At 52.9% G+C, this 15,670-nt stretch overlaps 1 protein-coding gene across 1 annotated transcript in view; it reads right to left on the reverse strand.

Moving 5' to 3' along the window:
* Positions 1-15,670, reverse strand: part of LOC119957959 (cytochrome P450 2C42-like) — a 65,909-nt gene that overhangs the window by 15,685 nt on the left and 34,554 nt on the right. The window contains exons 3-5 of the mRNA XM_038786190.1: positions 11,207-11,356; positions 2,987-3,147; positions 61-237 (exon numbers count right to left, since the gene is read on the reverse strand). Coding sequence (XP_038642118.1) covers positions 61-237; positions 2,987-3,147; positions 11,207-11,356 — 488 coding nt within the window. The remainder of the gene's footprint in view (positions 1-60; positions 238-2,986; positions 3,148-11,206; positions 11,357-15,670) is intronic.

Consider the following 15,670-nt stretch of genomic DNA (forward strand, 5'->3'; position numbering starts at 1 on the left):
AGGGGAGCAGGTACGAAAATTGAAACTGTACGAATGTAAAAAGAAAACTCCTTCCAGTACCTCCTCCATCTTGATGAGGAAACTGTCAATATAATCCCTGGGAAAATCTTTCTGCAAACTTTCTTTATGACTTTGAATTATTTGTTTTATAAAATTCAGCAAATCTGCTCCATTTTGGAAGAGCTTTTTGTGAGGCCCAGGCAGGAAATCCACGATCGTCGGGAAGTTATTGTACATCTGCAAGGCAAAAAAAATGTTTGTTAACATTTATATTTCTGGTCATATGGTGTCATTGGACGGGATTTACCGGCTGCTCACAACGACAGAAAATTCCGGTCCCACACCGGCACACAGGAAATCCTATTGGTAACGGCAGGACTGATAGATACCGTGACAGGCTGTCTTCCCACCAAAAAACACATGGCGGGCTGGACCATAAATCACACCCATTAGATTGGTGTGGACTCAGTTATCCTAAACGGAACAATGCATGAAACACAGTTCAATCTCCTGTTTCCGAACCAGAGGGTCCAAGAGAGTCTTTGATTCGATTCTTGGTCTTAGCTGAGCCAATAAGAGCCGGCACTAAGCTGGGAAAAGCACAGGCAGCACGGTGATACAGTGGTTTGCCCCAGCCCCGGGTCACTGTCCACGTGGAGTTTTGCACATTCTCTCCGTATCGGCATAGGTCTCACCCCACAACCTAAAAAGATGTGCAGGGAAGGTGGATTGGCCACGCTAAATTGCCCTTTAATTGGAAAAGACAGAATTGGCTGCTCCAAATTTATTTTTATGAAGCTGGAGAAAAAGGGTCTTGTTTCTAAATAATGACAGGAAAAAACCGGGTGGGACTAAACAAGCTTTTAAATTGCAGAACAAACATAGGGGACAGGACACAAGTAGAGCACCCAGTCAGAGAAGTGGTCATGGCATTGGACTAAAAATCCAGGTGACAATGGGCGGGATTCTACATGTCCCGACGGCGGATTGGGCCAGGCGACGGTTTGAGGCCGGGTCGCGATGCTCCACCCCCTCCAAATCGGTGTCATCGGGACACGCGCTGCCACAGTCGCAATGCGGTTATTATGTCATCAGCCGGTCCAACCGCGATGCTCTGCTTGCGACGGGGTCGGGAGCCTGGCGTGCCGGCGTGTGCTCAGTGTTCAGCACCACCACTTTCGGCGGAGATCCGTATCACTGGCCAGGGGCCTTCTGCCAGGGCTGGGGGTAGTGGTGGGGGGTGGCCAGGAAGTGGCCTGTGGGTTTAGGGTGGGCGGGTATGCAGTCCAACACAGCCGGCGCCATCTTTTCCAACGGGACCGGTGCGTGTGTGGGAGTGTCGGCATGCTCAGCTGCAGCTTGGCAGCTGTGCAGATGTGCAGCACAGGACCTGCCGATTTTCCAACTGTTTTCCGCTTGTTCAATTGGTGTTGCACACGGCGCCGGTGCTAGCCCCTCACAATCGGTGAGGGATTCGCACTACGGATCATCCGTTGGCATCGGCACTTAGCCTCAGGAACGGAGAATCGAGCCCATGATGCCTCGGGTGCTATTTAATGGAAAGGAAACAGAGTCTGCCCCGGGTGATGTTCTTTTTCTGAATATTTACCCACTGAAGATATTGAAAGTTATTTATGTGTATTTAAAGTTATGGAAATTATCTGAGGCAGCAGAGTGGCACAGTGATAAGCACTACTGCCTCACAGGACCAGGGGCCCGAGTTCATATCCGGCCCTGGGTGACCATTTGTGGAGTTTGCACATTCTGCGTGGGTTTTCCCGGGCGTTCCGGTTTACTCCCGGAATGTGCAGGTTATGTGGATTGGCCGTGACCAATTGCCTTAGTTACTGAAGGTGAGGCGGGGTTTACAGAGATAGGGGGAAGTGAAGTGGGCCTGGGTGGGGTGCTCTTTAGGAGGGTCGGTGCAGACTCGATGGGCCGAATGGCGATCTTACGCACTGTAGAGATTCTTATTTGACATTACGATCCTCAAAAAGTAACCCTAATGCCCTTGGCAGTAGTCTGGTTCTTCCTCTTTATAACTTCTACCTTGTGCAGATTCATTTTTCAAATGTGATCAACCTGAACAAAACTAACGGAAGCCTGACAAGTCTAGATAACCTCTGTAGATAGTTAATAGAAATAGTTTGAATCTGTTACTCAACAGTTTAGGCAACACGTGAAGAGAGAAAAAAAATTTCAGGTCTAAAACGTCGTCGGTCTGCCTGGCGTACTGCATACTTCCAACATTTTCTGCTTGTATTTCATGTTTCTAGGTAGAAAAGCTCAGGAGGACTGAGAAGGTAAATTAAATAATATTTAATTTGTAAACATAAAGTAAAAGGCCGCAACGTGGCTTCCAGCTCACACATCTCAATCGGGACGACTGGCAGTGCCAACCCCATTCCGGGTTGGATTTTAAAGGGTGAATTTACGAGCCTCGCTGGGCAGATCAGTTGATGTGTTCCTGTGGGTCTTGTGACGGGTATTATACGAGTATTCACGGTATTTTGTCTTTTTGGACATATGTTCTGTAGTGACTATGGACGGGATTTCCCAACCCTGCAGCATGTTTTCCAGCGGCGGCTCGCCAATGACCGCTGGTGGGATCTCTGGTCCACCAATAGCGTTTTGCATTGTTCACCGATGAACCCGCCACGGGGAGGCTGCCATTGGCAGGAAAGGCTGGAAAATTGAGCTCTATATCTTTCTTTCTTAGTTTATTGCCTAAACCAGAAATAGATAATGAATGGTCGACCATTACTCTCAGATCCCTTTCTAAACCTTCATTTCCAAACTCAGATCATTATTTATACATTTAAATTCAAGTTGTCATTTATTTCCCAGTTAAATAATCAATTTAAATCCTTCTGCAAACCTCTAGCTGCTCCTCGCTCTGCCACTCCCATTATTTGAGCATCTTCTGGAAATGTGACAGTTTAAGCTAGTTTCAGTTACATTATGATTTTAAAAGAAAGGGAAATACCTGTATCCAGGGGCCACTTAAAACTCGCATATTTTCTGAAATCATCTCAATCAATGTGAGAAACCTTTTATCTTCATAATCAAACCGGTCTCCAAAGACTAAGGAACAGATGATATTAGATACTGCGAATCTCAGAAAAAAGTTTGGGCTAAATGGGGTATCTGATATAAATGAAAGAGAAGGTCAGTTAGAAAAGTCTAAAGTGTTACACAAGTAACAGAGGAATACATTAATATTTCATAGATATTAATATTCATAAGTATGTAAGTAAACAGTGTTTTATTCCTTGTCTCTGAATAAAGCTCGTAGCCTTACAGTTGAATTAGATGCTTTATTGTGTGAGTTTGTTCTCTCTCCAGCGTTTATACTATGTTATATCTGAGCTGCCTGTCTGTGTCCTGCTCACCAGCTGCCGCTCCTGTGAAGAGTGCTCCCTGACTTCCTGTCTGTCCATATTTATACATCTCCTGTGCTCCCCTTGGTGATTGCTCAGTTGTATTGCATTTACATTGACCCCTTGTATATACACAGGTATGCAGATCACTACAAACAGTGGCCAAAAAATTGGTTTCATTCCAGTTTCAGGGTCAAAATAGATAACTGCTCAGTTTTCACGCTGGACATCTGAGACTTGTATGAAATTGGGCCTCGGAGCTCATCACCATGTTTCTGGCGAGTTACAGTTGAGCATCAAGAGGCAAATCTTTTTGTCCCCACTTTGTGCCCGAAAACAGACACAATGTTTTGTGTCTCAATTTCCTCCCAGTGACAATTGGCTTTTGGATCAGGGGAGCCATCATATACTGAATTTAAATCTGTCCTCTTTCAGTGTCCATCTACCTGCATTCCCAGTCAGGGAGGGTATCACTGGATTCAAATTAGGGTCAAGTAACTGATTTTACTTCATAATCTTCCAATGCGCACTACAGAGATCGCACCAACACCCAGCTGAGGCCAACCAAGATCAGGGGATTAAACCTGGAGCATTTCTAGTATTTGCACCTCAGTCACTCATTGTTATTAATAGTTGAGCTACCTTGGGTGGGATTCTCCGAGCCCTCGCCGGTTCAGAGAACCGGCGTTCACGACGGAAAGTCGCACGACGCCGGTCCGAAGCCGTTTTGCTATTCTCCAAACAAGGGAAAAGGCGTGGTTGGGAAAAGCGCCGCGTGGCCTGGAGAATCGCCTGAGGTGGTCCGATGAGGATTCTCCAGTCTCCCAGCGATACTGCGGCCTGGGTGAGCCAAAGCCCCGAGGTCACGCCGGCGCGGTTCTAATGGGGTTTTAAAAATCATCAGCCAGTCGTGCTGCTGACAATATGGCAGTAGGAGGTAGGGGTCGGCGTCGGGGGGACCTAGGCTGGCGGGACGGGCATGGCCGTGGCTGGGAGGGGCGAGGAGGGGAGGCCCTCCAGGTTCTGGTGGGGGCGTGGGGAGGACAGCCCTGCCGACCGGGAACAGCCCGCCATGGCAGGGCGATGCCAAAGCCATGGATGCCATTACGGTAACCAGGCTGATGGGCACCAACCCCGGGCACTTGCTCAGCGCAGGCCTCCCGGCCGTGCGGATGGGTGCCGGACCCTCCCAGGTGGCAGCCCTCTCAGCCGGCGACATCCACCAGCGGGTAAGTCCAGGGCCACATCCACGGCATCCCCGGTGAGGGCTGCGCCATTCAACAGTGGCGCTGGCAGGAGGGATGGGCAACTGGAGTCGGAACACCGAGGGGGCGGGCGGGGGTGGGGGGCCTGCGAGGCTGAGCACAAACTGCCAACCAGGGCAGCCATCTAGCCCATGGCATCTGGTTGTGGAGAGGGTCATGCACCATGGATAAACTTTCTGTCTACCCTCCACCCCCTGCAGATCATAATGTTTGGGGCACCAACCAGCGATGTTGGCCACCATGGTGGGGGCCGCTGCCCTGCATGCATCCCTGTGGCAGCGTCAGCGCAGGCGGCTCAGAGAGGCGGCGGCAGCTGCAGCAGAGCAACGGGCTGCAGAGGGGCAGGTGGCAGCCGCTCAGGCTGGAGGGGAGGAGGAGGAGGACCACGACGAGGATGAGGATACCGATGAGGAGGAGGAGGAGAGGGGGGAGGAGGAAGTGGAGCCACAGTGACGGAGACGCCCGATGAGGCCTCGTGTTTACCGGCACCGCATGTCATTCGAGGACCTCCTGGACAGGGCATGCAGGCAGTGACTACGGATGAGCCGGGAAACCATCGCCCATATCTGCCACCCGAAGGCACACCTGGCACCGCGTGGGACTGGGGGTGGATACCCTCTCCCGGTGGCCGTCAAGGTGACGGTGGCCCTGAACTTCAATGCGACGGGGTCGTTCCAGTCGCCGAGTGGGAATCTCCCAGGCATCAGTGCACCGATGCATCCATGCAGTGACAGGGCCTGGATGACACCACGGAGCGCTACATTCAGTTCCTTGTGGACCATGCCCACCAGGATGCCCGGGCAGCGGGCTACACTGCTGTGGCCAGGATACCCATGGTCCGGGAGGCAATCGATGGGGTGCATGCGGCCACCAGCAGATAACAGGGCCGTGTTCATGAACAGGAAGGGGTCCTACTCCATGAACGTTCAGGTGGCCTGTGATGAGGATCCTGCATGTCTGCGCCCGTTACCCGTAAAGTGTGCATGACCTGGTGCAATCATTCATACCCGACATGTTCAAGGGTGGCTGCTGGGCGACAGGGGTTACCTGTTGCGATCATGGCTGATGACGCCTGTACAGAGGCCACAGACCGATGTGGGGAACTGATACAACGATACCCATGCAGCGACCAGGGGTGTGGTCGAGAGGTGCTTCGGGCTGCTGAAGATGCGCTTCAGGTGCCTGAACCTTTCGTCCAGTACCTGTCGGAGAGGGTCGGCTGCATCGTTGAGGTCTGCTGCATCCTCCACAATGCAGCCCAGCAGAGGGGTGATGTGCTGAGAGGGGAGGGGGGGGATCACGAGGAAGGGCATGCCTCTCCAGACGAGGAGGATGGGGAGGGGGGTGGCACTGGACAGGACATGGGGGCTGGACATGGATGGAAGGCTGCACGACGCCACCGGCAGGGCCAGCGGGCATGGGTCGTGTTGATCACCGCACGTTTCACCAACTAGGGGAGGTGGGGGTTCGCTGAGCAGGGGCACTGACACCATTGTACTGCGCCACCTCACCACCCACCACCCCGACCTCCGAAAACACCCATGAGAAGCATCTCCCCCACCAGCCACCACCCTCAGCTCCCACACCCCATCCACCTGCGGCACAATGGGCTGGGCTCACACGGTTGCTTGTGGAAGCGGGTGTGGTTCATGCCATGGAGGCTGATGACAACCCGCTCTGCGATGAGCTCTGAGCTCCAAGTCGTAAGACAATGGCTGACTCATGGCCACAGTTACACCCTCCACCTGGGTGGTCCCTGTATGTGTGCTGGACACTCCATCACATGGCCTTGCTGAAGGGGGCGGGCTGGCATGGGCATCCGGGGTTGGGGGTGGGGGGCGCACATTACACCCACCGGGGCTCAGTGTTCCACCACAGTGGCACTCAGTCCCCTCCCCGGCCCCACAAGCATCGAACATAGCACAAAGGCAACTCGCATTGGTGTGACAGTGAGTTTAATTAGAAAGGTTGTATACATGTGCCCTAGCCCCTGAACTAAGCTGTGACCTCCACCTGTGCCAACTTACTAGGCATCTAACTTGCTGGCCTCACGGGACCTATCACTACGTCTCTGAGGTTCCCCAGACGGTACAGCAGCAGTGGAGCCGGACTGCTGAGACTCCTGACCTGCGACCTGGGTCCCCATTGGCGCTCGTTTCCTGAGGCGGCTCGGCCCGGATGGGACAGGTTGCTCCTCCGGCGTCATGGATGACGTGGTGCCACCCTGTTCTCCCCACTATCCACCAGATGCACCAGATACGAAATGGGGAGTCCGAGGTGCTGCGGTGTTCCGGGACCTCCCCGACAGGAGTCACCGGCACGGGCCCTAGCACCTCCTCCTGTCTCGGGATCCCGGTGGCCCCAGGGCCTCTCCACGGGAGGGGGGTGCGAGCGCAGACAAGCCCCGAGGCACCACCAACGCATGCCGCTACCAGTCCTGGAGGCCCACTATGGTATCGACTAGGGTCTGAACGTTAGCAGCGATGGAGCTCAGGGAGTGGGCCATCACTGCCTGGGACAGCATCACCTCCCTCTGGGCCTGTGCGACGCCATCCAGCACCTGGGCTGTGGCGCGATGCTCTCAGCGATGGCCTGCTGCGACTCGGCCACACTGCAGAGCACCGCTGCAATCTCCAGCTGGCTCTGGCACATGGCTGACTGTGAGAGGGTAGCACTGTCCTGGGCCACGGATGCCGCCTGCACAGAAAGGCCCATGCCTTGCATCACCTGATCCATGTCCGACACCTTTGCCCTCACTGCCTCCACCGCGGACGCCACCCATGTGGTGTCGGCCTGGGTGGCAGCCATGACTGGCACCACTCGCTGCTCCTGGACACAGCAGGACTCCTCCACCTGTGTCTGCAGCTGCTGGAAGACGGCCGTCATCCCGTTATCTAGTCTCTGGGTGTCTGACTGCATTGGGTCTCTGGGTGGCTGTGGTAATACCAGGAACCCGGGACTCGTCTGGGCGGCAACTGGTTGCTGGGGCCGGTCTGCCCTCTGACCATCCGGCCCCACGGCTGCTCCTACCTCTACCTGTTGTACCGATACGGCTGTGTGGTGCGCCCCAGTGAGTGTCCCGGAAGCCTCATCACTAAATTGCCCAACTGAGGTGAGAGTCTCTGCAATGGAGGAGGGTGTGGGAGACAGCACTGATGAAAAGTCCATGTCGTCAACAGAGCCAAAGTCCAGGATCTCCTGCGTCGACCCTTGGCCCGATGGTCCCTGTGTTGCCCCACCCCCTCTGTGTATCAGTGTTCGGTCTGTCCGTCCTCTGTGTGTCCGCCCTCTGTGTGTCCGTCCTCTGGGTGTCCGTCCTCTGTGTGTCAGTCCTCTGTGTGTCCGTCCTCTGTGTGTCCGTCCTCTCTGTGTCCGTCCTCTGTGTGTCCGTCTTCTCTGTGTCAGTCCTCTGTGTGTCCGTCCTCTCTGTGTCCATCCTCTGTGTATCCGTCCCCTGTGTGTCCGTCCTCTGTGTGCCCATCCTCTGTGAGTCCGTCCTCTCTGTGTCCGTCCCCTCTGTGTCCGTCCTCTGTGTGTCAGTCCTCTCTGTGTCCGTCCTCTCTGTGTCCGTCCTCATTGTGTCTGTCCTCTCTGTGTCCGTCCTCTGTGTGTCAGTCCTCTGTGTGTCAGTCCTCTGTGTGTCAGTCCTCTGTGTGTCAGTCCTCTGTGTGTCCGTCCTCTGTGTGTCCGTCCTCTGTGTGTCCGTCCTCTGTGTGTCAGTCCTCTGTGTGTCCATCCCCTGTGTGTCCGTCCTCTGTGTGTCCATCCTCTGTGTGTCCATCCCCTGTGTGTCCGTCCCCTGTGTGTCCGTCCTCTGTGTGTCCATCCCCTGTGTGTCCGTCCCCTGTGTGTCCGTCCTCTGTGTGTCCATCCTCTGTGTGTCACTATGCTGGGCGTCCGTCTCTGTGTCGGTGGCAGGGCCTGTGTGACGGCTGCCCTCCCCGCCATGGCCTGCGTCCCTGGGGGCCACAAAACCTGGCACTGGTACGTTGGAGGGCCTGGGACGACCGGCAGCTGGTCCTGTAAGACACAAGACAGCATGTATCGTTAGACAGGCGGACGGGGGTGAGGGTGTGGAGTGGGGGGCTGGGGTGAGGGTGTGGAGTGGGGGGGGCTGGGCTGAGTGTGTGGAGTGGGGGGCTGGGGTAAGGGTGTGGAGTGGGGGGGCTGGGCTGAGGGTGTGGTGGGGGGCTGGGGTGAGGATGTGGATGGGGGGCTGGGGTGTGGGTGTGGAGTGGGAGGCTGGGGTGAAGGTGTGGAGTGGGAGGCTGGGGTGAGGGTGTGGAGTGGGAGGCTGGGGTGAGGGTGTGGTGGGGGGCTGGGGTGAGGGTGTGGAGTGGGAGGCTGGGTTGAGGGTGCGGTGGGGGGTTGGGGTGAGGGTGTGGAGTGGGAGGCTGGGGTGAGGGTGTGGAGTGGGGGGCTGGGGTGAGGGTGTGGTGGGGGGCTGGGGTGAGGGTGTGGTGGGGGGCTGGGGTGAGGGTGTGGAGTGGGGGGCTGGGGTGAGGGTGTGGTGGGGGGCTGGGGTGAGGGTGTGGTGGGGGGCTGGGGTGAGGGTGTGGAGTGGGGGCTGGGGTGTGGAGTGGGGGCTGGGGTGTGGAGTGGGAGGCTGGGGTGTGGAGTGGGGGGCTGGGGTGAGGGTGTGGAGTGGGAGGCTGGGGTGTGGGTGTGGAGTGGGAGGCTGGGTTGAGGGTGTGGAGTGGGGGGCTGGGGTGAGGGGGTAGAGTGGGGGGCTGGGGTGAGGGGGTAGAGTGGGGGGCTGGGGTGAGGGGGTAGAGTGGGAGGCTGGGGTGAGGGTGTGGAGTGGGAGGCTGGGGTGAAGGTGTGGAGTGGGAGGCTGGGGTGAGGGGGTGGAGTGGGAGGCTGGGGTGAGGGGGTGGAGTGGGAGGCTGGGGTGAGGGTGTGGAGTGGGAGGCTGGGGTGAGGGTGTGGAGTGGGGGGGCTGGGGTGAGGGTGGGGAGGCTGGGGTGTGGGTGTGGAGTGGGAGGCTGGGGTGAGGGTGGGGAGGCTGGGGTGTGGGTGTGGAGTGGGAGGCTGGGGTGTGGGTGTGGAGTGGGAGGCTGGGGTGTGGGCTTGGAGTGGGGGGCTGGGGTGAGGGGGTAGAGTGGGAGGCTGGGGTGAGGATGTGGAGTGGGGGGACTGGGGTGAGGGTGTGGATGGGGGGTCTGGGGTGAAGGGGTAGAGTCAGGCGGGAGAGTGTCACTGGTGGTGCGCCTCCAACCTGGCAATCGGCAACCTCCCAGTCCTCGGGTCCGCCTGCGAGGTCCAGTGCCCTCTGCTCATGGACAGTGAGAGGGTGCAGTACGGATGGACCCCCTCCGTTTTTTTCCTGCTCTCTGTGGTTGTGAGCGCTCTTCTCCTGGGGGGGGGGGGGGAACAAACATGAGTGTTAGGCGGTCCGACGCATGCAGGGCAGCTGTTGGCAATATGATGGCATAGGAGGACAAGGCACCCGGCCAATGTGGCTGGCATGGGTGGCTGCAGGCAATGTGGGTCAGGGAGGGGGTTATGCCATCTTCCTGGGGGAGGGCAAGGTTGCTGGGTACTCAGCTTGGCTGCCCTCGTTAGGTCATGCAGCTTTTTGCGGCACTGGTCGCCAGTCGATGGGGTGTGCCCCACAGCGCTGATGGCTTGGCCCACCTCCGTCCATGTACGCCGGACGGTGCTGCATGGGATGTTGCGGCCCAGGCCGGGGTACAGGACCGCCCTCCTATCCTCCACCATGGCCAGGGGTGTCGAGGTCGGGGTTCCTAAACCTCGGGGTAGCACGGCAGGTGACGGCCATCTTGCAAGCATCGGCATTGTGTGGCTCTCGCGCAACTTATGCGATGCGGCACCACGTCAATTACGCAGCCCGCGTATCCGACGCCGGTCTGGGGCTGCTCCCGCTGCGCTTCCCGCGGCGTCCGTGCTGGCCCCTTGTGCGCCGCAGGATCGCTGCTCCGTACAAAGCTCCGGCGTTTACGACGACATCGACACTCTGCCGTTATAACGGAGAATCCCATCTCTTAACTTTCATTTTAACCTTAGGAATGTTGGCTGACATTTGATGCCACCATCCCTTTGCGAACAGCAAGATAAATATCTGTACATACAGAGAACAGTTTTTCACAAACCAGTGTGTTATAACAGATGCCTGTGGAAATAAAAACCTCCTTAATAACTGTTGAGAATCAAATCATACAGCATATTCTGAGTCACGTCCGTGTGGAGTTTGCACATTCTCCCCGTGTTTGCGTGGGTTTCGCCCCCACAACCCAAAGATGTGCAGGCTAGGTGGATTGGCCACGCTAAATTGCCCCTTAATTGGAAAAAATGAATTGGGTAATCTAAATTTTTTTTAAAGTGAAGGCGGTCTTAAATTTTGATTTTTATTATATTATTTAATTTTCCATTAAGGGCAAAGATAATTTTGGACCATGCCCTCTTCACTAACCCTTGCACCATTTCCATGCCACATCCTTTCACTCAGTTTCACTCCTATCTTTGGTTTGGAACTGGAAAAAAAATAGCAACTTTACTAAGATTTGAAAAATAAATTCCTCCAGTATTCTATTCAGAAACCTTTTTTGTTTCGGATAGCTGTAACTAGAAACTGGGCTTCCTCCTGGTTCCGCTGTTCAATACTCTTTCTCCCCATTCCGAAATTCCTGAAGGTGCTGAGAGTGAATCTGCGAAGCTGTTTCCATCTCTCTCCATTGCTGGAGGCAATTCCTGAATCAGAGACATTTAACACAAATGTAAATAACTTGGGGTAAAATTTTCTATTTGCTCCAGACAAAATATCTGGAATATTTTTCAATATTTTTTTCTCCTCTTTGACACAGCCTCCAAGTACCTCACCCAAGCGGTTATTTCTCTAGGTGAGAGTTGTAGTGTTGTGATGGTGTCAGGATCCCTGCGTGAGGGAGAGAAATACAGGGCAACACGGTAGCACAGTGATTAGCGCTGTTGCTTCACAGCGCCAGAAATCCAGGTTCGATACCTGGCTTGGGTCACTGTCTGTACGGCGTCTGCACGTTCTCCTCGTGTCTGCGTGGGTTTCCTCCAGGTCCAAAGATGTGCTGTTTAGGTGGATTGGTCACGCTAAATCGCCCCGTGGTATCCAAAAGTTGGGTGGGGTTGCTGGCTTACGGGGATAGGGTGAAGGTGTGGGCTTAGGTCGGGTGCTGTTTCAGGGGCCGGTGCAGACTCGATGGGCCAAATAGCCTCATTCTGCACTGTAAATTCTATGATTTTAATGCAGCTTCCAGGAGCTCCTAATGCAACGGTCCATAATGTAGGTCAAGATTATGGTTCCAAAATAAGTGGTTGAGTTTTATTGCCCTCAGCCTTGCTGTCTCACTGTTGCCACCTTCATCCGAAGAACAAACTTGGGCATGGTGCTGGAAGGCTGTGTGCACCAGGGAACCATACGCACAAGGGTATGATTCATTCCACAGATAATTGGAGAAACTGACAGCCACATGCAGATCATGTATAAAACTGCTAGACTGTCAAGATCCCGCTCAGTATCTGTGCAGTTCTTGCTTTTTTTCCTATCCAATCCCAGTGTTCTCACAAACAAAACAAATCAAAGTCTGTAACTTCTATCTCCGTTATCCCACTTCTGACACCACTAAAATTTGATCAGGAGTAACAGATTTCTCAAACGTTTGAGGAGTCAAACCAGTTGTCATGGAAAGGTATGCTAACCCAGGCAAACAACGGTTCTGCAATCCGGCATCGGGTGCGTCGCCACCAGTGGGGCCCCGGAGCATGGCAGTCGGTTCGTCACCAGTGGGGCCCCGGAGCATGGCAGTCGGTTCGCCACCAGTGGGGCCCCGGAGCATGGCAGTCGGTTCGCCACCAGTGGGGCCCCGGAGCATGGCAGTCGGTTCGCCACCAGTGGGGCCCCGGAGCATGGCAGTCGGTTCGGCACCAGTGGGGCCCCGGAGCATGGCAGTCGGTTCGTCACCAGTGGGGCCCCGGAGCATGGCAGTCGGTTCGCCACCAGTGGGGCCCCGGAGCATGGCAGTCGGTTCGTCACCAGTGGGGCCCCGGAGCATGGCAGTCGGTTCGGCAACCGGCACTAACCTTGATTTGTGGCAGACGCCCGATGCTCAGCTCAATCACGATCCACATTTCCGGCATCACGGGGCAGAGATTTATATATCTGCCCCCTAATGCAGGCTTTTAATAACATTACTGCAACAGATTTTTAAAATACAATCTATATACACATTTCCTACATTCCTGACACAGTTTAATGATAGGGTCAAAGTAGTTTATCAAGGGCAACAGTTTAAATACAACACATAATCAGAATGTATAATCTGGATTTCCAGAAAGCCTTTGACAAGGTGCCACACAAAAGGTTGCTGCATAAGATAAAGATGCATGGCATTAAGGGTAAAGTAGTAGCATGGATAGAGGATTGGTTAATTAATAGAAAGCAAAGAGTGGGGATTAATGGGTGTTTCTCTGGTTGGCAATCAGTAGCTAGTGGTGTCCCTCAGGGATCCGTGTTGGGCCCACAATTGTTCACAATTTACATAGATGATTTGGAGTTGGGGACCAAGGGCAATGTGTCCAAGTTTGCAGATGACACTAAGATGAGTGGTAAAGCGAAAAGTGCAGAGGATACTGGAAGTCTGCAGAGGGATTTGGATAGGTTAAGTGAATGGGCTCGGGTCTGGCAGATGGAATACAATGTTGACAAATGTGAGGTTATCCATTTTGGTAGGAATAACAGCAAACGGGATTATTATTTAAACGATAAAATATTAAAGCATGCCGCTGTTCAGAGAGACTTGGGTGTGCTAGTGCATGAGTCACAGAAGGTTGGTTTACAAGTGCAACAGGTGATTAAGAAGGCAAATGGAATTTTGTCCTTCATTGCTAGAGGGATGGAGTTTAAGACTAGGGAGGTTATGCTGCAATTGTATAAGGTGTTGGTGCGGCCACACCTGGAGTATTGTGTTCAGTTTTGGTCTCCTTACTTGAGAAAGGACGTACTGGCGCTGGAGGGTGTGCAGAGGAGATTCACTAGGTTAATCCCAGAGCTGAAGGGGTTGGATTATGAGGAGAGGTTGAGTAGACTAGGACTGTACTCGTTGGAATATAGAAGGATGAGGGGGGATCTTATAGAAACATTTAAAATTATGAAGGGAATAGATAGGATAGATGCGGGCAGGTTGTTTCCACTGGCGGGTGACAGCAGTTGAGGCTCCTTCATTACATGTTTTTAAGGTAAAGATAGATAGTTTTTTGAAGAATAAAGGGATTAAGGGTTATGGTGTTCGGGCCGGAAAGTGGAGCTGAGTCCACAAAAGATCAGCCATGATCTAATTGAATGGCGGAGCAGGCTCGAGGGGCCAGATGGCCTACTCCTGCTCCTAGTTCTTATGTATGGGGTGGACATTCAACCCGTGACAGGTGAGAAGGTTTATTGGTCTCAGATCAGACAAACTGAATGGCCTGGTCTCTGCTGCCAGACGTAACTATCACTTCAGGCTACCTTGTCCTTTTGTTTGTGTCTTCTCTTTCTTGTCTACCCATTTATATACCTTATTTTCAAGGAGTTGGTGGCTGTCTCATGTTAATCACTCACTCAATCATGTCTTTCCATTCAATTATCCAAGGGGCAGATAGATGCACAAGGCCGACATCTCACTTTCCAGCCTCCCCTTGCCCCTGATATCACCTTATTGCTTATCTCTTGTAAGATCATCTTGTTTATTTAATGTTGATTGTGGCTTTATGTGATCACAATCAGGATTATCCATAAGAGGCTTGTATCTGAAGAAGCTCTGTAACCTCTTTAGAACTCTTTGGAGAACAATGAGCGATTGACTGTGTTGTATTTTATCTCCCACAAGAATTGGAGAGTTCCCTGAACTTGGGACAAAGAGAGAGCAAACCTTATTCCTCAGAAACCACAACCTCAGCATTCCTTCTTTAACTATTATTTCTCACTATTTTATAAAAATGATCATTTTCTTATCTATTGTACAAAAACTAATGAAATGTGCAGTCTCCCCAACTTAGTCATTTCTGCCCAGGCAATTCATTACACGATGCCGGCTGGTGATTTGAAGGGGGATTGAATGTTTTCCACTGTACATACTATAAAGCAAAACTTCTTTACTGTATTTACTGTATGTCCCTGTTTGTTGTGTCCTGCCCTTGTTTCTCATGTGTTTATCCAGTCTGACTGAGCCAGGTTGCAGCAGAGTGAATGGGTTCCCTGATACCGTATCCAAGTGGCAAACCTTCACATGAACCAGGGCAATGAGTGCTAACTAATGGCAGCTATCACAGTCGAGCTTCATTAAAGGGAGTGTTCACCTGGAGGATTAGAGTCCAGGTGCAATATTAAAATGTACGAACATGTTGGCAAGTCTGCTTCGCCGACTAAGTTCTGCGTTTAGCTCAAATGCCTTTTTGCATGCATTCCCTTGATATGAGTTACGACTAACACATGCTCATTGCTCAATTGGACCAATATATCCACACACTTTTAAACGTAACATTGCATCTACAGCTTTCCAGGTTCTGTTGAAATTGGCTAGTGAAAGCAAGGCTAGACACAATGGCGATTGAGGGGATTGATAATAATAATAATCACTTATTGTCACAAGTAGGCTTCAATGAAGTTACTGTGAAAAGCCCCTAGTCGGCACGTTCCAGCGCCTGTTCGGGGAGGCTGGTCCGGTAATTGAACCCGCTCTGCTGCCTTGTTCTGCATTACAAGCCAGCTGTTTAGCCTACTGTGCTCAACCAGCCCCTAAACTATTTCAACTAATTGGAACACCACAATATATATAAAATACTTACAGCAGTTTCTCTTCCACTATTACACCTAACAGTGGGAAAGGATTCATTTAAAGTAAAATGTTTTAATAATTATTTTTATTCTCCTCCTTTTTCACATTTTCATCATATTGACAACAGCAAATAATTAACAATAACAACAAATACAATTACAATCCCCGAGCCAACAATCCCCTCATCCCACCCACCCACCCTCAAACAGCTCCCAACATT

The sequence above is a fragment of the Scyliorhinus canicula genome, chromosome 27 (genome assembly GCF_902713615.1).
Source record: "Scyliorhinus canicula chromosome 27, sScyCan1.1, whole genome shotgun sequence".
Classification (NCBI taxonomy): Eukaryota; Metazoa; Chordata; class Chondrichthyes; order Carcharhiniformes; family Scyliorhinidae; genus Scyliorhinus; species Scyliorhinus canicula.